The 23,025-nt window shown below is 46.8% G+C and overlaps 1 protein-coding gene across 4 annotated transcripts in view; it reads left to right on the forward strand.

Moving 5' to 3' along the window:
- Window positions 1–22,849, forward strand: part of ITSN2 (intersectin 2) — a 122,901-nt gene extending 100,052 nt beyond the window's left edge. For all 4 annotated transcript variants that reach the window (XM_018055566.1, XM_018055569.1, XM_018055568.1 and 1 more), the window contains 11 exons: window positions 8,876–8,997; window positions 10,645–10,751; window positions 11,627–11,810; window positions 14,349–14,447; window positions 16,235–16,402; window positions 16,802–17,017; window positions 17,584–17,705; window positions 18,316–18,398; window positions 20,823–20,906; window positions 21,307–21,480; window positions 21,944–22,849. In XM_018055566.1, coding sequence (XP_017911055.1) covers window positions 8,876–8,997; window positions 10,645–10,751; window positions 11,627–11,810; window positions 14,349–14,447; window positions 16,235–16,402; window positions 16,802–17,017; window positions 17,584–17,705; window positions 18,316–18,398; window positions 20,823–20,906; window positions 21,307–21,480; window positions 21,944–22,101 — 1,517 coding nt within the window. In that variant the 3' untranslated portion in view covers window positions 22,102–22,849. The remainder of the gene's footprint in view (window positions 1–8,875; window positions 8,998–10,644; window positions 10,752–11,626; window positions 11,811–14,348; window positions 14,448–16,234; window positions 16,403–16,801; window positions 17,018–17,583; window positions 17,706–18,315; window positions 18,399–20,822; window positions 20,907–21,306; window positions 21,481–21,943) is intronic.

Raw genomic sequence — 23,025 nt, forward strand, 5'->3', positions numbered from 1 at the left:
TATTTTGCTTTCTGATGGTCTGCAGCATTAGACTATACACAGACAGACCTTTCTGTACTTAAGCGACATAACACCTGATGGCACAGAACTTAACAAGCATCAAAAAACCACACAAGAGCGTAAAAAATGGTTCAAGGATTATTTAAATTTCCAAAAGCAAAACCACGGATGTGTATGGCTTCATGGTGGGAGCATGCTACCCGGCACATGGTTTGCACTCAGTAAATATTTGCCAAGCAGATAAAAGGCTATTCTCTTACAAACTGAGATGTCCAGTAATTTCCTATTGCCTTGATAAAGCTTCAGTATTAAAGGCAGCCTTCAGAAAATGCACCCAGCTCAGTCATCTGGATTTACTGTTAAAATCTCATCTTTTCACTGATTTTCCACACAGTGAGACTGAAAACCATTATGTGACACCCTGGCAGCTGAACTTGGGGACACAGAGAACAGCATTGTTCAGAGGCGTTCCTCTCCTCAGAATGGGCAAGGACCTTTCTGGGACTTTGTGATGTCATCTGAACAAGCCCTCTTTGTGTCAGTCATCACAGATTGCCTTTTGTCCTTCACTTTTTGGAATCTTGGCAGCTATCTGTGAAGATGCCTCATTTTCTTGCTTGCGCTGTAATTTAGAAGAGTGGTTCCCAGTTATAGTGGGACACAGAGTTTTCATAATCATTATTCATATTTTGTCTCTCAGTCTCCACATCCTAAAAAACAAGTGTATGTGGGGAGGGGGGACATGGTTGGGGGGGTTTTGTAGCCCAGCCTACCAGGCATTATTTGTCTGGGAACTTTGACCCGATAGTAGCCATGATCTCTCATTGTTCCTGCTTTCCCATTCTTCTTGTCTATCAGAAAGAACTTCCCAGGATGTTTTCATCATTTTCTGACTGCCTGTAGTTAATATCTATGTACCATCTCCTGCAGCTCAGAGTCTATCTTCATATCATCATTTATAAGTACTTGTAAAACCTACGACTATGTGTCAGCCACTGGAGACATAGAAGATTGTAAAATAGATAAAAAGTCCTGTCCTCTTGAAGCTGATATTTGAGTAGGGTAAGACAAAACAGGGAGAAGGCGATGGCACCCCACTCCAGTACTCTTGCCTGGAAAATCCCATGGACGGAGGAGCCTGGTGGGCTGCAGTCCATGGGGTCGCTAAGAGTCGGGCACGACTGAGCGACTTCACTTTCACTTTTCACTTTCCTACATTGGAGAAGGAAATGGCAACCCACTCCAGTGTTCTTGCCTGGAAAATCCCAGGGACGGGGGAGCCTGTTGGGTTGCCGTCTATGGGGTCACACAGAGTCAGACATGACTGAAGCGACTTAGCAGCAGCAGCAGACAAAACAAGACGAGTAAGTATGTGAAATCTTAGAAAACTGAAGCAGGTTAGGGAAAGAAAGTGCTGGGTGGGGAGAAGTGGATGCAGAGGGATTTCAGTTTCAAACTGACTACTCAGATGAAGCTTCTCCGACATGGTGATATGTGAGCAAAGACTAGACAGATGTAATGGGTATCTGGAGGAAGCCCTGTGGGCACGTGGAAGATCACTGTAGGTAGAAGGAACATGACGTGCAAGGAGCATGCCTGTGATGCTTGAGGAGCAACACAGAGGTCAGTGTGGCTGGAATGAGGAAGGAGAAAGAGGAAGAGGCAGCGAGGACAGGTATCCACGGAGATGGGGGAGATTTTTTCTTGTGGCCTGATTTTAAGAACTTTGACTTTTGCTCAGAGTGAGAACACCCCATTGAAGGGTTTTGATCCAAAGAGTGTTATGACCTGCTATGTTTTAATAGAATAGCTCTGGCTTGCTAGACTACATTGGGGGTTAGGGGGGATCAAAATGATGGTGGTGGATGAGGTAGGACGTGGTCAGATTATGGACCACTCTGATCTATTTTGAAGGTGGAGCTATAGGTGGACTGAATGTGAAGTGTGAGAAGAAAAGTATCAAAGATGTCTCTGGTTGCCTGAGCAAAATAATGTGTATTCTCTTGTTTATATTCTCATTATATGAGGCCTGTTAATTGTGTTCAAATCTTTCATATTCTTACTAATTTTCACTAAGAGAAAAATATTAAAATATACTACTTCAATGATAGATTTTTTAGTGTTTCTTTTTTCTTTATTTTTTGGGGGAGGTAATTCTGTCAGCTTTTTATTTTAGATTTTGAGGTGCTCCTGTTGGTTGCAAATAAAATAAGAATTATTACATTTTCATGAGTTGTTTATGATATTTTCTTATACAATATTTGAAATCCTGTTTTGTCTGTTGCTAATAAATCCCCCCACACACTGCTCTTTTATATTTTGCATTTGGATAGTTTTTTTCCAGTCCTTTATTTCCGTTACTTTACATATTAGGTATCTTTGTAAATAGCATCTAGCTGAATTTTTTTTTATCCAGTCTAGAATCTCTCTTTTAACTGATAGTTTTAAGCTATTTACATTTACTAGAACTGTCTGATACTTATATCTATCTTTTTTGACATGTTTTATTTACCATGTATTTTCTTTGCTTCTTTTTTAAAAATTCACATTGAATTTATCCCACTTAGTCATTATTATTATTTTCTAATATAAATAACTTTTTCCACGTCATTACTAGTATTTGTACTCACCATTCTTTTTTTTCCCACTACCCTTTGCATCTCTTTCTCTTTTTGATTTTTTTCTTACCAAAGTACATCTCTTAATGGTTCCTTTAGTCTCATCTATTAGTTGTAAATATTCTCAAACTTTGCCTGAAAATGCCTTTATATCCTCCTCTTCCATGAAAAATGGGCTTCCCTGGTGGCTCAGAGGGTAAAGCGTCTGCCTGCAATGCAGGAGACCCTGTTCCATCCCTGGGTTGGGACGATCCCCTGGAGAAGGAAATGGCAACCCACTCCAGTATTCTTGCCTGGAGAATCCCATGGACAGAAGAGCCTGATAGGCTACAGTCCACGGGGTTGCAAAGAGTCAGACACGACTGAGTGACTTCTTTCTTTTCTTTCTTCCATGAAAAATAGTATAATTGGAATTCTAGTTTGACAGTTACTTTTTCTCGACACTCCCAGTTCTCAGCATTCTTGGGTTGCATTGTCTACAGCCGGGTCTGATCGCTGTTCCTGTGCAGTTGTTCTGCCCCTTCTTTCTTACTGTTTCAACAGTTTTTTTTCCTTGGTATTTTGCAGTCTAGGTATGGGTTTATTTTATTTTTTCCCAGGAGTCATTGTTCCCCCTGAATCTGTATAATCATAACTTCCATCAGTTCTAGAAAATTATCAACCATTCTCTCAGTATTATCTCTTCCCATTCTTTTTATTCTCCCTTCCTTGACTCCTATTAGACGTATGTTGAGCCTTGTCATTTCCTCCTCTATATCTTTTAACCTTAATTTTATGTTTTCCACTTTTTTGTCTTTCTGGGCTCTATTCTAAGTAATTTCTTCAGCTCTTTTTCAGATTTACTGATTGTTTCCTCAGATGTGTTTGATCGGCTATCTCATCTATTAATAGTACGATAATATTTACCTTTCTGTTCATTTCTTTTTCAAATCCGCCTATTGGTTTTTTAGACCCTGCTTAGGATTTCAAGTGCATTATATATGTCTTGAGTTATTTTAAACATTCATATTTTATACCCCCTTTCGTTCTCAAGTTCTTGCAGCTCTCATCCTCAAAATGAATGGGGAGCCTGTCCTTGTTTTTTTTACTACGAACTCAGCTTTAGCAAGACTTGGTTTTTCTGTGTAAATCCTGTGGAACTAAGGTTGTGAGAGTGACCCTCCAGACCAGTTGTACGTTTTCTCTGGGAAGCACCCTGAAGGTATCACCAGCCAGAAACTAATTTTTGTGTTAATTCATCAGTTCAGGAGTTCTTGAACTCCACATTTATGTGAGATGCAGCCCAGGCATTTCTGTTCTTTACCTAGCGGGGACTAAATGCTTTCTTGTCATCTCACTGTTGTGGCAGGAGGATTCTTTTCCTAATCTACCCTAATAGTCTTCAGTATCCTGATGGAACCTCCTCTCGTTAACCAAATCCAGGCAGAAGCCAAGTAAGGAAGGAGCTTACAAAAGTAGCCTTAGAGTTTGGCCTGTTTAGAGGTTGAGAATTTTCTAGAAGTGATGAAAGATGTGACTTCACAGATTCAGGAAAAACAGTGACTTCTGGGAAAAAAATAAAGCCATACCTAGACTGCAAAACACCAAAGAGAAAAAAAAATATTGAAAATAGTAAGCAAGAAAGAGCAGAATAACTACATAGGAACAGCAGTCAGACTTGACTACACACAACTCAACGATAGGAAGTGTTAAGAGAAAATAACTGTCAAACTAGAATTTTAATTAAACTATTCATGAAAGGGGGGGAGATAAAGGCATTTTCAGGCAAAATTTGAAAGTATTTACCACTAATAGATGTGACTAAAGGAACCATTAAGAGATGTGCTTCAGTAAGACAAAAGGACGGAGCAGAGCAGGGGAAAGACGAGAAATGGGTCTGGAGATGACAAAATAGTCTTCTGTTCAATAAGTATTTCCTGACCTCCATGGGCAAAAGCACTGCCAAGTGTTATATTATAGACTGTGTCAGACACAGTCCCTAACTTCCACTGGGAGAGATGGCCATACTAACTGTAAACAGATGGACTACAAGTCACGTTATGGAAGTATTATAATATAGATGCAAACCAGGATCACGGAAACATGAAGGAGAGGCAGTGTGGGAGCAAGTGGGGCAGGGGATGTGAGAGGTTTCCCCAGAGTGGGATCCTGTGAGCTTCCCCTGAAGGGGTAATGAGATGGCTTCTGTGTGGAGACGGGCTGTGGACAGAGCCCAGGACAGAAGCGGAAACAGCCAAGGCATGGCCAGTGCGTGCAGCTCACCATGAGCACTGAGCACAGGCCAGGCTGGCCAGAAGGTGGGCGGCACGCTCAGAGGCAGGCTGCTGGTGGATTCAGGAGACTCCGGAGCCTCGTGCTCTCCCTGAGTTAGGACCTCATTCTGCAAAAAAAACAGCAGCTGTTGAACATTTCCATCAGGGAGGAAACCTGATAAAAAAATGTTGCGGCTGGCTTGAGCTGTTCGATATAAATATAATGTAAGTCACAAATACAAGCCCATATGTAATTTAAAAGTTTCCAGCAGCTACATTTTAAAAAGTAAGAAGAAACAGATGGAATTAATTTCAATAATTATTTTTACTTAACCCAGCATTATCCAAAATATTATCATTTCAGTATGTAATTGGTGTAACAGTTTCTGTACTGATGCGTTATTTTACCTTCCGGGGTGTTTGTACTGGGTCTTTAAAGTCTGCTGTGTATTTCACATTCATAGCACTTCTCTGTTTGGACTGGCCAAGGTTCAAGTGCTGAGTAGTCACATGTTGCTAATGGGTACCATATTGGACAGTGCAGGTGCAGAGGATGGCAGAGGGGTGTATTCTATCCATAAACCCTAATTCCTCAGTTCTCAACAGATTCACTCTCCCCTCAAAACAGAGGGTTCTCTGGTCAAGTAAGTGTGGGGAGCTCTGAGTTCACTCAAACTGAATGTTTCTTTAGAGCAGGATTTCTCAGAGCCTTGGTATGTCCATGCACCTTGTGACCCCAGCAGAGAAAGACATCTGTAGCTTAGCCCACACTCATTTGACCCTGCAGGTCAGGAATGCCAGAAATACATTGTAGTGTTTGCTGGACTGGGGGAAGCAGAGAGCCTGGAGGCAGGCAGAAGCAGAAATGCAAAAGGACACACCGGGAAGAGGAGAGTGACGGGCTGAGGGAGAGTCCAGAGGGCTGGAAGCAGCAGCTCATCAGAGGTATCAGGGCTGTGGGCAGGTACAGGAGGATGTGAGCTCCCAGGGGTCTCTGGACTGGCAATGCTGAGTCATCATTACCTTCACAAAAGCAGTGTCTTGCTGCTATATTTATTAATAAAATGGATAACCAACAAGGACCTACTGTGTAGCAAGGTAACTCTGCTCAATGTTACCTGGCAGCCTGGATGAGAGGGGAGTTTGGAGGAGAATGGATACAATGTTTCTGTATGACTGAGACCCTTAGCTGTTCACCTGAAACTATCACAGCATCATTGGCTATTCTCCAAAATAAAATTAAAAGTTAAAAAGCAAAAGCAAAAAGCAGTGTCAGTGGAGCAGTGGGACAGAAACCAGTGACTCTAAGTTGGAGAGGTGACAGAGCCGGGGTCGGGGGGAGTGACTGACAGCCTCCTCTAGAGCCATTTGGCAGTAAGACTAGAGACGGGTGTCTGAGGAGGGAGCAGCGTCGAAGGCACGTGTGTGTGTGTGGTAAATACTGTGGTAGGAGGGACACAGGACTGGGTTCATAGACTGGAGGGACCACTGGGGACTGGAAGTGGAAGGGCAGGGAAGGGTCCTGCCAGAGAGGGTGGGTTGGGATTCTGCTTCTGGACCAAGCAGGATCCTCTTGGCCCCTGACACAGGCAGGAAGTACAGGGATAAGTGAGCCGGGAGACAGGCAGGATGGTAAAGGGGCATCATGCCTGCATTTTTTTTTCCCCTGACGTCAGAGATAAGAGCATCTAAAAGTGATGGTAGGGGTCAGCTTAGAAATTTTGAGGATAAACATTTAAGAACCATAAGTAATGAAATGCACAAATGTCAGCTAGGGCGTTAGTACAAGGATTGTCCCACAGTCATCCTGATGAAGCTCACATCATGTATGTTCCAGCGTTAGAAACTATAAACTACCTGAGACTATTCCTGTTATTCACAGACACTGAACAGACAGGCCAGTGCTTGCAGGTTTATCATATATCATTCTTTCCTAAAGTGTGCTGTCCTGTTGGTGCCCAACACAATGGCATGCAAAAAGAGGGCCCAGGAAATTTCAATTTATGTTAATGGTTACATGTTTATGGCGGTGACTATTAGAAGAAACATAACCAGCACATCGAACCCATGATTCCCCTAGGTATTTAGCTCAAACATGGACAAAAATGTTATCTAAGTAATAGTAGAGCTGGAATGTGAATGTGGCAGAATATGAATGACCAAGATTTGTAAACCACCAGCGAAGAGGTGGAGCAGCCTTAGAAACTGTTGTCACTGCTTCCACCAGAGCCAGCTGGGTGGTGGGTGATCAGCAACTATCCCAGACATCAGCCTCCCCCAGCCTCCTGGCTACAGAGCCGGGCAGGCAGGGACTTGTCCCCAGTTCTTGCTCATTCCTGCAGGTCTCCCTGCTAGAACAGGGTGAAACACAGTCCCCAGAAAGCTTGAGAAGTTTGAACGTGACCGTGGCACCGTGCTCTCTGCTTGGTACCACCAAACGGAACCTGCCTTAAATCAATTTTTGTTTGACCGTGGGAGTAATTTCTTTTAAGCTGTCGGCAGCACGTGCAGAAAGTAGAACAGCTGTCTTCACAACTCTCTGTAAGGCCCAGTCTCTACAAAACACATAACATCCCAAAGCAGCCAGAAAGAGAACCTCCTGGTCTGATCCTGGCCTTTTCCACCTCTGTGGCTTTGTGCGGTTGTCCCCGAGCGGGCGTCTGCCTCGATCCAAGCTCCGCCGTCTGCAGAGGCCGCTGGCGGCTGCCCCTGCTTCTGTGGCCTCACTCCCCAGACCTTCCTGCTGCCCTCCTGTCTGCTTCCCGGATACACACTGCGACTGCCTACTGCTGTCGCTTGCGGGGCCCCTACCTGCTTTTTCTTTTTGTCTGATAAGGGCTTTCTGAGGCCTTTCCCCACCTCCTGTACGTAAGCCAAGCCTTCAGTTTCTAACCCAATGACTCTGAGATTAACATCACTTCAGTTAGACACTGAGCTCTGCCTGCACACTGATCTGATGTGAATGCGGTATTTCTCACCCTGACGCCATGCGAGACTGCCCTGGGCCGCCCTCAAGCTCTGTGGCTGCAGAGTAGCCTGAACCACCAGTTCGTTCCCTCGGTTTGAGGTAGTGTTCCTGCTGGGAACTGCTGTGTTCTAGGAACTTTAGGTTTCCTCACTGAGCACTTAACTTTGGGAAATCTAGAGAAATGTTTCTCAAACACTTTTTAAACCCCAGCTCACAGTAAGAACTACATTTTACATCCACAAATACATACCTAACTGAAAATTTTCTCAGGAAGTACTTACCGATCCTGTTTACGTGGTGCATGCTAAGTCACTTTAGTCGTGTCCGACTCTTTGTGACCCTGTGGACTGCAGCCCGCCAGGCTCCTCTGTCCATGGGATTCTCCAGGCAGGAATACTGGAGTGGGTTTTGCGATGCCCTCCTTCAGGGGATCTTCATGACCCAGGGATCAAACCCGTGTCTCTTATGTCTCCTGTATTGGCAGGCAGGTTCTTTACCACTGGCGCCACTTGGGAAGCCCCCTGTATACATGGTAGCTTCAATTCATTTATTAATTTTGTTTTGTTTCTGTTTAAAAAATCAATTGATAGAATGACTCACAAATGGCTCATGACCTGCAATTTGGAAAACACTGTTCTCAAGCATTTGATTCCTTTAATTATTACAATAGTTTGAAAATGTGTTGAGATGGCAAGAATAGCATAGGTTCTTCACAAGCTCAGCACAGTTTATAGCCTCTTTGAGGCTGTTTCTGAAAATCCTTCACACAGTCTTGACTTCCTTAGAAAGACATTCAGGCCACATTGAGCCGTTACAGGCGTTGCTAATTTGTGGCTCTGGAGCACCGAGGCACCGATGGTGAATCCAGCTTCCGCAGGTGTACACTGCTCTGCTCTCCCAGGTCCCAGGGCCCTTTGGCTGGCCATGGGATTCTTTGGAGGCAATATTTGTAAACTCAGTGCATCCTGCCAGTAGATGTCTCTTTCCTCCCAGGAGAAGAAAATAATATTTTGAAACTCTACCCTGCTTTTCCACAGGGTGTGCTGATCTCCAAACACTGGACACCATGCAGCCGGTGGAAAGGAAGAGGCAGGGCTACATCCATGAGCTGATTGAGACGGAGGAGCGCTATGTGGACGACCTGCAGCTCGTCGTGGAGGTCAGGGCGCCAGGCTCTGCGGGCTCCCTACGGGGTGGGGCCTTGTACCGGGGTGTCGCCTTTGACAGTGGAGTCACCAGCAGCAACAGGCGCTCTCACACCCTCAGAACGCTTCCTCTGCCTGTTGGAGGGGCCTTGACGGTCTCAAGTCAGCTCTTGCCGTCAGATTAGGTCATTCAGAATGAGGAGAGAAGAGGCGCTCGGTGCCTCAGTCGGCCGTGAGATGGCCTTGTCAGGAAGGACAAGGGTACAGGGTGGGTGGGGAGGTGTAAAGCAAATGTGTTGCCTCAGACTTTTCTCTCATGACATCTGCACTGTCAGTCAGATACCTGACATTTCTGACATTTTCATAAAGTTTAGTTGTTTCCAGTGGAGTTGTGAGGCAGTGGGAGTGTTCATCTAATGTGTGTATCAGTTTTGAAAACCACTCTGCCACCTCATAAGACCCTCTCAGGGGTGAGGCGTCAAGTTGGGGTCAGGGGTTTAGGATGAAAAGCACTGTCCACAGGCGAGTGGACAGCGTTCTCATCAGCATTCCCTCCCCGAAAGGACCTGGCCACCACATCCTCTGCTCTCCTCACTGAGGCTGACACTGGGCCGGTCAACAGAAGGCACAAGCAGTAACACAAGTCAGTCAGCGAATGAAAGGACAATCAGATGCTCTCCCTGTCCTTCTAGAGCGCCTCAGAGCAGGGTGACCTTGTTTCCAGGTCTCTCTCTCCCATAGGAGCATCCAGACATTTTCCGTCTGACTCTGAAACCACAGAGGTTTAGAGATGTCAGTCCATAGACTTTTATCCAAATTCTTGGACTCCAGGTTCAACTCAATAAACGTCAGTTTAGAACAGTTTCAACAGAGTAATGTCACATGTATTTTGGAGAGATTACACATGAGGAGAGGTGTCTCAGATGATGTCACCATTTCCTTAAGGCTTTTAAAGTCATTCCCTAGTTGTTTAGTGGAAACTAGCTTTGTGACCTTAAGGACATCACTCTCAGCCTTCATTTCTTCATGGGTCAGTTGGGAATAATAATACCTGACTCAGCATGACCTACATCATCATCTGTGAAGTTAACTGAGAAACCTACACACACATGTGCATGTATGCACACACACATATGCATGTGTGTACATATCAGAAGTTTGTGAAACCTTAAGTTCTATGGATTACCAGTGTAAAGTGTTATCACTTCCCCTTTGGTCAGCCAGCCTCTGAAATCCACATGTGCTTGGTGGTCAGCATTGGGGGTGAGGTAAGGCATTGGTGTTTCTTGCTGCACTTCTCACTAAGTGCTTCCAGACTCCTATGGTGCAGTCTGACAACAGTCCTGCTCCCTCAGTTCTGCAGGCCCTCCTGGTGTGGGATGCTTTATGCCCACGGTTTAATTAACCTGTGTAAGACCTCTAGGAGGTGGGTATGAGACTCTCCTTGATGGGACTGCTGGATTCAGTCCTCAGAATCAGCCCTGAGAGGAGCCGAAATAGCAAAACATAGGGAAATTTTGCAGTTTAAAATTCAACAGTCTTTGTTTACATAAAAGTACCTTGCTCTTCCTGGTTTCTGAGTATGAAGATACCATTTCCTTTAGACCACACAGGCTGTGTACTGCCCTAGAGCTGACTTCCTTTTCTTGTTCTGAATCTAGGTTTTTCAGAAACGAATAACAGAACCAGGTTTTCTCACTGAAGGAGAGATGGCCTTGATCTTTGTTAACTGGAAGGAGCTCATCATGGCTAACACGAAGCTGCTGAAGTGAGTTGTGAGCACCGCTTTTGGTGGCAGCGGCCACCCCAGCCCTAGGACTACAACTCCCACCTCACTCCCTGCAACTGAGCTGCTTAACAGAGAACTTCCACTGCTTTCCTCTCCCTCAGGCTTTCTATTATTATTTTATGAAATGCTAACTGTAATGTACTGTAAAGTGCATCATTATTGAAGCAAAATATAACAAAATATTTAAGTAAAGAAAAAATGAAGTCATTAAACAATACATTAACACATGATTCCAAACCATACTTGACTCTGTATCAGCTAGAGTCAGGAGAGAAGCCACAGCTTATGTCCCAGACATAAGCAGCTGGACCAGCAGTCCTCTAAGCGCAGTGTGAAATTCTATCCCTAACGCCCATGAGGACAGGCTCCTGAGGGCGCTCTGAGCCATCCCACACTCGCTGCTTCTCCCCACTCCGTGAGGTTTAACAGCTCTCTGGGCACAATGTCCACCACTACCTTCACCTCCACACCCGGCCTCTGCGGGCTCTTGCTCCCTTACTTCTCCTGCGGAGAATAGAAATTTCTTTCTTCTTGGTTCAGCTGAAAACAAGTTAGAAAACTTTCAAAAGAAACTTTGCTAAGAAACTAGGCTGAAACCAAAACAGTTCCAAAGACCGAGGAACACCCAAACGCAGAGTCTTCATTTTTCCTTCTTTGCTCACAGTTCATCCAGGTTGGCTGGGGAGGCGGAGCTTTAGGTCCCAACTGCCTCCTTCTCCTGACTTTTTCCCCATAGTGCTAGAGATCTTTAGGTAACTTGCTGGTTATTACTGTTAGTCTCCCAGGATATTCACTGTTCACTGGTGACGGACACTCAGTTAAACAAGAAGTGAGAGAGAGTGTGTTGGTTGCAGGGCGCTGCGGGTGCGGAAGAAGACCGGGGGTGAGAAGATGCCCGTGCACATGATCGGGGACATCCTGGCCGCTGAGCTGTCCCACATGCAGGCCTACATCCGCTTCTGCAGCTGTCAGCTTAATGGAGCAGCCCTGTTACAGCAGAAGACAGACGAACACGCAGACTTCAAAGAATTTTTAAAGGTAACTCCATCCCGGGAACGTAGGCAGGCCAGCCCTGTTCTGAGCCAGGAGGCAGAGGCGTGTGGAAGCCTCTGGGAGGCCTCAGGGGTAGAGACGGGTATGACCATCACTTTTTGTGTGTGCCCAGTGGCTTCAGTCGTGTCCGCCTCTTTGCAGCCCCATGGACTGTAGCCCACCAAGCTCCTCTGTCCACGGGGGGAAACACAAATACGGCAGAGAATTTTCTGACTGCTTTGAGTTGCCTTTCCTTATTGAATTGAATTTTTTCTTGGCTCTGGGACCATTATTTTGCCCATCTTAAATAGCATGTTTTTTTAAGCCTACGTAATGTAAATCAGCTATTTTCTACTCCAAAAAGCATCCAGAATGTTACTTTCTTAATTTTGTAAATTGTTTTTATTTTATACCCATCTTATTCAAAGGAAGAATATAAAATAGCTTACATAATCAAATCGGATCATTCCAGGAGGCAATACAATATCATGCTTGTAACAAGACAGACTTCCAGCTGTGTGGGCTGAAATCCCAGCCCCAACACAGTCCACTATGGAACTGGGGCAACTTTCCTAACACTTGGTGCCTTCAGTCCCTTCATCTGTAACCTGGAGATAATCAGATACTACTTTTAAAGTACTTTAGCACATAGACCAGCACATAGTAATGCTAATTGTATTTATTTATCTTATTATGATCTCAGGAATGCAAAAATTGTTCAATATAAAGCACTGAGGACAGAACCCTTCAATCGGTGGGAGACAAGGGGTTGCCTGGAAATGAACTAGAAGAAAAGCACAGAAAGAAACCCAAGATCACAGAAACAGACATTCATCAGAATAATTAGATAAATGTAGAATTTTGAGTATATGTGAATGTTTTAAAATTATCAATTGTAGTATTAAATATAGGACATTTACCTTCTCAGTTCAGTTCAGTTGCTCAGTCATGTCCTACTCTTTGTGACCCCATGGACTGCAGCACACCAGGCCTCCCCGTTCATCACCAACTCCCGGAGTTTACTCAAACTCATGTCCATTGAGTTGGTGATGCCATTCAACCATCTCATCCACTATCATCCCCTTCTCCTCCCTCCTTCAGTCTTTCCTAGCATCAGGGTCTCTTTAAATGAGTCATTTCTTCGAATCAGGTGGCCAGACTATTGGAGTTTCAGCTTCAGCATCAGTCCTTCCAATGAATATTCAGGACTGATTTCCTTTAGGATGGACTGGTTGGATCTCCTTGCTGTCCAAATCATAGTAAAAGATTTAAATTTTTTTCAAATAGTGATAAAAGTAGCAGTGTAAATAGGACATCAGCATCACCACAATTGTAACAATAGCAAAAATAAAAAGTGTTTAGTCTTTTCATAAAAGGCATGGTGTTGATTACATTAAAAGTAGATCTAACAAGCTGTGTTCTAAAATGTTGCTTTTTAAAAACACTCAGAAGATATCGAAATATATAGCTTGAAGATGTTTATCTTAGAAACATAGAATATCCAAAAACAGAAGGAGGGGGCGATTTTTAAAGTGGGGAATAATTAGGTAAATTATAGTAAATGTGTTCCTTTTCAGTTGTTAAAAATGATCATCCTAGAGTACTAGCCACTCTGTTAGGTCCTGTACTACTCCTAGGTATAGAATCAAATCAGTATGGTCCTTGGCCTCCTGGAGTTTACAGTCTGAATGGGAGGTCATAGAGACACTCAAACATGGTACCTCTGCCTTTGTTACTCAGTCCAGATATGGCATGATGATAAAGAAAGCCAAAGGGGCTTGAAAAGGATCACGGGAAGGGAGGGGAGACCCTGGAGTGGAGGAGGCTAATCTGAGTCTTCAGAGATGAGTGTGAATTAGCCAAGTGAAGAAAAAGCAGGACAGTGTCAGCCTGACTCAGCCAGGTGCTCAGTAAACGGTATTGTTATTGATGAAGCCCAGTGATGCGCAGCCAGAGGTGGGGGAGAGCAAGAGCTGCTTAGAAGACAGATTGACGTCAGTCTTGACTCCTAGGTGTGTGGGGAGGAGGCGGGTGGGTGCAGAATGATGCTACCAACTCCAGTAGGAATAGAGGTAGAAGACGATGCTTTTATGACAGAAGACGAGGACTTCATTTTGAGGTATGCTGAGGTATTGAGGTGCCTTTGGAACATCAGATGAAAAGGAGAATAACTCAGCTCCATTGAGGGTCTGGGCTACACTGTGGGACTCAGCTGTGGGAGACCGTGGGGAAAGAAGAAAGGAGTGAGGAAGACTGAGAAGGTCAGTGGACTGGAAGACAGCTGAGGGAGCAGGGTCCTGGAAGTAACGGAGGGAAGGCTCGCACAGCCTGTCAAAACCACCTTAAGAAAGAACTGAAAGTATTCATGGGGTCTGGCTTACGAGGTGGGATATTCCTACTGTTAAATTGATGGGTATCATTTTGGATCCTGAGTTTTTAAAAGAAATTCAAAATCTGAAAGCTGTCAAAGTGAGGAGTAGTTCCAGTGTTCCCTTGCTTTTCTTAGGCTCTGATTTCCTCACAAGCCTCTCAGTTATTTTGCAGAAGTTGGCATCTGACCCTCGGTGTAAAGGGATGCCCCTTTCCAGCTTCCTGCTGAAGCCCATGCAGAGGATCACCCGCTACCCACTCCTCATCAGAAGCGTGAGTGTTCAGTGGGGAGAAGCAGGGTCCTTCAAGGCTGATGGTCAGGGAGCCTCCAAGCACGCCAGCCGCCTGCCACATGGTCTGACTCCATGTCTGATGCACCAGGCACCAAGTGTGTGTGGGTGTGCCCACAGACACACACACATGTTGTCTGCAGGGATAAATCCTGGATATGGGCAAATAAAAGACATATCCAGGGTCATTTGGGCTGCCTGTCCTCCCCCTTGCCAGAAAGCCTCTGGCCTCTCAGGGTCATGTGTGTATGACAGAACGACACCCTCTAGGTCCCCAGCTGTGGAGCCCATCTTGAGCCCAGACAGAGTGTCTTGTTAGTCCCACAACCTTGGGGTCCAGTCTTCCCCCGAGATCTGCAGTCATCTACCAACTAAATGCCTGGCCATCCAAGGAGTCTCCAACTCAGTGTCCTAGACACATCCCCTCGCTGAGGTCCCCACCTCAGCTTGCTGACCACACAGTCCTACTAAAATTCCATTCACCTTTTTGACACCATGTGGGCCCCTTGAGCCAATAAACCATCTAAGGAGAAGGCAGACCTTCGAAGGATTATTCCACAAGTAATCATTGAGGTAATTTCAGTCATCTTACAAAGAAACACAGTAGAAATAACATAAAGACTGTTGCTTTTATTGATTATGTCTTGACCACCAGTCTGTAAGCCATGTTAGACCCTGTCAGAACTAATTAGCCACATCAAAACTAATACAGAACTAATGTCACAGTTCTGATACCAGACGGACCCATTAATACACATTGCCACTGCTGCTAAGTCACTTCAGTCGTGTCCGACTCTGTGTGACCCCATAGACGGCAGCCCACCAGGCTCCTCTGTCTCTGGGATTCTCCAGGCAAGAACACTGGAGTGGGGCGCCATTTCCTTCTCCAGTGCATGAAAGTGAAAAGCAAAAGCCCTTACCTGAAATATTTGGGGCCAGATGTTTTTCAGAATACAGAATATAATTCAAATGCTGTGCATTACATGATACCCCAGCAAAGCCTGGGCAGCACTGATAACTAACATGTTAAGAGTCTGAAGTGAAGTTAATGAATAATCACTAGACATAGACTTCATTAGTACACCTCTTCAGTTTAAGTCAGGTCTTGCCACCAAATGAGTAATGAGAAAAGCATTAGGCTTTCAGAGTTTTTCACATTTTGGGACTGTGAATGAGGGACCGTGAACCCAGAAAGCCAGACAACAGTGGTCTACTGGTGGGCCCGCCCTTTTCCAAGCAACCACGCAGAGATGCATTCTCTCTCCTTTTACCTTCAGAACAGGAGTGTAGAGTCACTTCAGAATGAGATGAGTGCATTTCCCTACATGCTGACATCATGGTTTTATTGTTTTATTCTGTGGCAGGGGATTCACTGCTTTCAGCAGATTTTTCAGAAAGATCAGTGACCCCAAAAACATAATGAATGGTTGCAGAAAATTAACACACTTATCAAAGGTACGGCCAGTTTATACTGGAGGGTTCACCTGGATTACTGGGAGGAAGTAGGGAGGCATCCCTAACTGCCGCCACCCCCAGACCCAGCCAGAGAGCCAAGAGAGACCCACAATGCAGGGCACTTGGTCCATGTAGCACTTGGCCCACCCTCTTGTCCCTGAGTCACCTGTCTCCCCAAGAACTCATGGGCCCCTGAGCCTCTCAAGGGTGAACGACTGTCTTGCTCACTGTTGTATTCCCAGCACCCAGCACCTGGGCTGGTGGGGCAGGTGGAAGACTTAAGACATCCCGCATGAAACAGCCCCTCTCTTCCAGATTCTGGAGAACACCCCAGAGAATCACGTAGACCACTCCTCTCTGAAGCAGGCCCTCGAGCGGGCAGAGGAGCTCTGCTCTCAAGTGAATGAAGGCGTTCGGGAGAAGGAAAATTCAGACCGACTGGAGTGGATCCAGACGCACGTGCAGTGCGATGGGCTCGCGGAGGTGAGGGCTGCAGGCCTGAGCTGGGTGCCGCCCGGCAAGCTCTGGGTGGGGAACCAGGTTCGTGCCTTCTCCTAGTGTAGACAGTACGCCTCAGCTCAGCCCATACAGACTCAGCATCCTGCCCCCTTCTTGGGTTGTCATTGTCCTTTCTCATAGAGAGATTTATGTTTTGCGTTCTTTGAATTCAGCTGGTACAATCAGTGTTCTGTGGGTTTCTAAGTAATCTTTTTCACTGTGCCAGTCTGAACTCTGAAGAGAAATAAGTGTAAGGAGCTTCTGTGTGAAGGTAAATGATCACAGCCACATTCCCACTGGAGAGGTCTGCCACCCCTCCCTGAGGCCCAGGACCTTGCCAGGGGTGCTGGGACTTGCACAGTGACACCTTCTTCTCTCTTTAAGCAACTGGTTTTCAACTCCCTTACCAACTGCCTGGGGCCCCGGAAGCTCCTGCACAGCGGAAAGCTGTACAAGACCAAGAGCAACAAGGAGCTGCACGGGTTCCTCTTCAATGACTTCCTGCTTCTCACCTACATGGTCAAGCAGTTTGCGGTCTCCTCAGCCTCCGAGAAGCTTTTCAGCTCGAAGTCCAATGCTCAGTTCAAGATGTATAAGACGGTAAGTGTCCTGGCAGTTAGCATTAGGCACATAATGAGGTGTTTTCTCTCCCTCCAGGGCCTACTTCCTTCCTGGCCTGGGCCCTTCCCATCCTCAGGGGACTCTTCACCTACATCCATTGTCAGTCACTTCCCAGGGAGGAAGCCTAGAGTGGCTGGGCCTTCACTGCCCTCTGATAGCCTCCGTAGATCCCAGCTTGGATTCCAGCTTCTTCCCCAGCAAACACAATGGGCAGTCCCACCTCTGTCCACATTCAGCATCAGGTCTCTCTGTGAAACCAAGGCTGACGCAAAGGGCCGAGTGTTAGGGCCTGTGGAGAGACCTGTCACGTGAGTGTCACGGACACTCGGTGCTCCTGTCCCCATTTCAGTAACAGCTGATAAACCCCAGATATTTACTTTCCTGAAACAGGAGGCAGTTTCTTTTCTCCTGAGTAAAAGACTCTGGAAGCTAGCGTCCTCTCCACTGCTCAGCAAGACTCTTCGGGACAGACAAGGCTCTGGACATAGGTGGGTGGAGGGTTCCAACCCATTTCACAGCCTGTGTTTTGGCCCTTATGCTTTCAGCCCATTTTCCTGAACGAAGCCTTGGTGAAACTGCCCACAGACCCTTCCAGCGATGAGCCTGTCTTCCACATCTCTCACATTGACCGGGTCTACACCCTCCGAACAGACAACATTAACGAGAGGTCAGTCTCGACCATGTGTGTGACCTGCCTTGAGGCCCAGGAGAAAGCCTGACCTCTACCTCTGCCATAACCCACCTCCTGTCTGTGCTCCCGTCCTACTCATCCCCGCCTCCACCAATCCCACCAGCAGGCCTGGCTTTAGACTGCCCAGTGACCGTGAACACCCCTAACGCTTCCCTGCTTCCGGTCTGTCGGATCTTCTGAAGGGGGAGACCAACACCTCACTTCCTGCCGCACGACCCCTCAGGGGCAGCCTGTGCTCCCTCGCCTGCTGAGGCCCTGTCCCATCCCCTGTACTCCGTCTGGGACGCCTGCCCTCGCCCGCTGTCCTCTGGTGCAGCTCCCCCTCTGCGCGACCAGAGCCCGTCGTTTGCCGTGCTCAGCTGTCACTGCATCTTCCATCTCTGTGCGTCCAGCACCTGACAAGTGCCTGGTGCCACCAAGAACTGTCTAGAAATTCTCAGCTTGATCCTCAGTGAGCAAACGAGCCCCTCAGTTGCATTCATGGTAGGTCTAGGATTAGGAAGCTCTCAAAGCCAAGTGTGGAGCTCTGGGGCTTCCAGTGACCCTGAGGGAGGTGTGTGATGGCTGCGCTCTGCTTCTCCTCCAGGACAGCCTGGGTCCAGAAGATCAAGGCCGCGTCTGAGCAGTACATCGACACGGAAAAGAAGAAGCGGGAGAAGGCCTATCAAGGTAGTCGGCGGTGCCCTGGAGGGCTGTAATTCACCACACCAGGGTGCCCTGGGGACTGGGTGGGGTCCCAACTTCAGAGCCCAGGCTGCAGAGAGAGGCTAAACAGGGACAGCCTAAAAGACCAGACTTGCTCCCCCTACGTCCTCCACAGCCATTTCGAAACTCCAGGGGGCCTCCTGAGCCCTACCAGTGCCTACTGCACAGATAGGGGCTGTCCAGCACAAGCCCCCGGATGCCCCTGTGGCATACAGAGTCTCTGCCCCTCCTGCCTGCATACTTGCTCTTCACTTCTATTTCCAGGCAGAAGGGTCTGACCTTCACATAACCAGCCCCACCTCCTGTTGGTCCCTTTTGCTCCATCAGACTTCACCTCTGTGAAGATTCCCATCAGCTCCTCCGCACCCTGCTCCTCCTCCCTGGCCCAGCCTGTACCCCTGCCCCCGCTGGGGACCCACCCATCCTCCCTCTCCCAACACCCGGTCATGGACTTTGAGTCTCCCCCTCTCCCTCACTCGCTGTCCCCTCACCCTGTGCAGACAACTTGCTCACGTGACACCAGTGACCCCTGCCCCCCAACCAACAGCAGGAAATTAAGGTCCCTCCCTCCCCAGGCCCCCGTGACACGCTGAGGCTCCTCCCAGCACCCAGTCTTCGTCCCTGGGCTCCCTCTGAGCCCTGCTTCCTCCCACTGTGCCCCGTGAGTCCTGCCCTGGCTCTGGGCCTCCCCAGCTCATGTCACCATGTTTCTGTGGTGGTTTCAGTGGTTGCAGCTGGCCTGCTCTCTCTCCAGCCCATGCTCTCCCGACACGCCTGCTGCACCCCTCCCGTGGGATTAATTCACCGCCCCCCGCCGGAAGTAGCTCCTCCAGAGACTCTCAGGGGACAGCTCTTGTCCTTGGCCATGTGCTGGAAATGTGCCCCCGACACCCCCCTCCCCCAGGCCTCTCTAGTCAGCTGCCAGGTCCCACATGTTCTCTCTGTGGTCCTCTCTATGGTTCTCTGTCTGGTCCTGTCCTCTCCTGGTGGCAGAGCCCTGGTAAGACCCCCATCTCCCACCAGGCTGTGGCACGAGGCCCTTCCCTGACCAGTCCTCCTACTTGTGTTCCTGGCTGCTGGAGTTGCAGCTCTTTATGTTTTTTATTCAGGTTTCCCTTATTTTGTTACATACTCCTGAAAGGTATGTGTAAATTGGCTTCTGCTAACTGAATCCTATTTTAATGGTACTTTAAAGTCTTGCTATTGAAAAAATCAATGATTGAAGCTTTTCAGAAGGCGTATAATGATCTCTTAATTGGTCAAAAATAAATCAAAGTTTTTCATTAGTTTTGCTTCACAGCAATATCTGTATGTACGTTTATTCACTCTCCATGTGTTCAATTCTTAGACATTTATTGATTACTTACTCTGTGCCAGGCCCTGTGCTAGGCTTAACCAGGCCTGCAAATGAATACAGCCCAGCCCTGCCTTCAAGGAGACTGAATGCAAGGGTCTCCTGGGCCGAGGGCACATAGCGGGGATGAGCTGCTTTTCACAGAGAAAGTTCTACTTGCCCTGAGTTTTGAAAAGTCAGGAGCTCACCAAGCAGCTTTCTTGTTAGTTTTTAAACCCCTACGAGCAAACCCAGCTTAACTATCTTTACATTTACCAAGAAAATCTGAGTTCACTAACTCATTTATCCCCATATTAAAAGTGTTTTTGAGTACCTCCTTAAATAGAATAAGATCTTAAGTAAAAGATATAAGCTAAAGTGTTTACATGTAATTGGAATTATGGTGAATGGTGAAGAAAGTAGACTTTGGTGCCTGACATTTTAAGTTTTGACCTTGCCATTTAGAGACTCTGTGACATAAACATGTTACAGTCATTTCTAAGACGCTGTTTCCTGATATATGACAATGGCAGTTATAAAGAGCTACCTTGTAAACATTGCAGTTTAAATAATATAACTTATTTAAATGCCCAACACAAAGTAAGTATCCAATAAATGGTAGCTGCTTCTAAGTGCTGAATGAATATAATATGATGTTATGAATATCACTACTTGCCAGGCAGTTGAGGGGTTAACACAAGGATGAATTTAAAAAACCTGCAGTCCACCATGGGCCCTGGAAGAGGGGATGACTGACCCAGAATTGCAAACCGGGCAGCCTGTGATACACAGTGAGACTGGACCTGTGTGTTTAAGAGTGTGTAGGCTGCCCACAGGCAGAGATGGCTGCCAGGTGCCCCAGCAGGTGACACAGCCCGGGCGGAGGCACAGAGCAGACCCATGCTGGTCTGCCAGTTCCAGCTCAGGCGGCAGGCATGGCTGGGAAGTGCTGGAGCTGGTTAGACAGACAGACTGTATGTACACCTTAGCACCATAGCTACACTGTTTGTGTTCTCAGAGAAGACATTAACGTCACTCATCTTCCTCTTTTGTAGCCCGCTCTCAGAAGTCTTCAGGCATTGGGCGTCTGATGGTGCATGTCATTGAAGCTACAGAACTGAAAGCCTGTAAACCAAATGGTAAATGCTTCTTTCATTCAACAGATGTGGTAACAACCCTGCTCTTTGCTTATGACTCTTCTGTACACTGAATAATGGGACACTTTTTAAAAGTCAGTATTTCCAATGCCACTAAAATGGTTATTGGGCCAAAATTCTTCTTCCTCTGTTTTCCCAGAGGGTACTGATGCCTCCTTCCTCGGTGCTTCTGAGTGGAGAAAGCAGGAAGCAGGCTGCAGTGACACCTGCTCGTGGGGAGTGGCCCTGCTCAAGCCCGCACAGTTGGTTCCTCCCCAGGTTTCTGATGCTCTCAGCATTGGGAACGGAGACCACAGGCCTTGGTCTATAGAGAAACACCATATCCGCTCTGCTCAAGGAAGGCCCCTCCATCACATGCCACATGTTTTTTTTTTTCATTCAGGAAAGAGCAATCCATACTGTGAAATCAGCATGGGCTCCCAGAGCTACACCACCAGAACCCTCCAGGACACACTAAATCCCAAATGGAATTTTAACTGCCAGTTCTTCATTAAGGACCTCTATCAGGATGTGCTCTGTCTTACCATGTTCGACAGAGATCAATTTTCACCAGACGGTAAAGTATAACTCAGGGAGGGGTATGAAGGTCCCCACACACACTAGGATCCGGGGTCTGGATGCTTAAGGGCAGTGATACAGCCCATGACCCTCAAGAGCTCTCAGTGGCCACAGGTGGGGCCCCTTCTCGGGGGCAAGGGGTGGGTGGCCTCAGGTATGTGTCAAGTCTCCCATCCCATCACCCATGCTTACCTAATGGAAACGCTGTGCTCCTAGCACCTGCTGAATGGGTGAGACACTCCCTGACCACTGAGGCTTGGGGTCCCCACAGGCAGCTTCCTTCACACAGACCCCTTGTTCTGCACGTATCCATCCACTGAGTCTCCAACAGCCATTAACCAAAAGGAGTTACTTGTTTTGGATGCGAACATTTTATGAATCCTGCTTCAGACACTCCTTCTGGGATAGTTTTTTTAACAGTTTTTTAAAGAAGACTTTTGACACTCGTGTCTGTTCACCAGATTTCCTGGGTCGCACTGAAGTTCCAGTGGCAAAAATTCGAACAGAACAGGAAAGCAAAGGCCCTACAACCCGCCGACTCCTGCTGCACGAGGTCCCCACTGGGGAGGTCTGGGTCCGCTTTGACCTGCAGCTTTTTGAGCAGAAAACTCTCCTGTAGGGGCCTCAGGGATCTGCCCACTGGGCTGGGGCCGGAGAAGACAACCGGTGCTGCCCCTGAGCCGGAGGAGCACCATGCAGCTTCATCCATCACAAGGCCATGCGCACTGGGGCCTCTGTTTTATTGCACACTAAATCGCTCGCAATCTATGCAAACACGATCTTTCCTAGAAATAAACCAAACCCCATAGCACAGTGCCTTGTATTAGTGTTAACATGTTCGGCTGTGTTTGGATGCCAAGGTTTCCATTTTCAGGGCTATACAAAGTATTATGTGGAAATGAGGCATCAGACCACCAGACGTTACCACTTGGTTGAATGTGTCCACTGTGGGTGGTTTGGGTGACGCTGTAACCATTCCACATGGTGTGGCCCCTGCTGGGTCACAGCCACTCAGGAGGAGGAGGACTGGAAAGAAACGCTGCAGCCTCAGCTTGGGAACAGCCTGCTATGGAAACAGTGTCCACTTGTGCACTGACTGGAACAGAAACTTGAGCATTTTATTCCTGACTAGATGTTATCATTCTCTGCTGAGACAATATAGTTTGAAATCTAAGGGAGAAAGCTTGATCTACTTTAAATACTGTGAACTCTTAATGATGCGGAAAATATTTTTCAACTTTAACTTTCTGAAGTATAAATTATTTATGTAAATCCCTTGTTTTGCGTTATGTCATAGGACATGCATCTTTAAGCTTTATCATTGCCAATATGTACAGAAAGAGAATAAAAATATAAGTTTATGAATGTAGCTTCAAAGCCTGACTGATTTACTGTCTATGTGAAAGGCCTTTTTAAAAGGTGATTTCAGGGACTGCTTGTAACGAAACCAAATTTCCCTCCTGCAACAATGAGACACACCCAGGACAGAATGTGCAGAGAGAGCGGGTAGGAGCCCCAGAGCCTCGTCTTGGCTGCCACTGAC

Source organism: Capra hircus, chromosome 11 (genome assembly GCF_001704415.2).
Source record: "Capra hircus breed San Clemente chromosome 11, ASM170441v1, whole genome shotgun sequence".
Lineage (NCBI taxonomy): Eukaryota > Metazoa > Chordata > Mammalia > Artiodactyla > Bovidae > Capra > Capra hircus.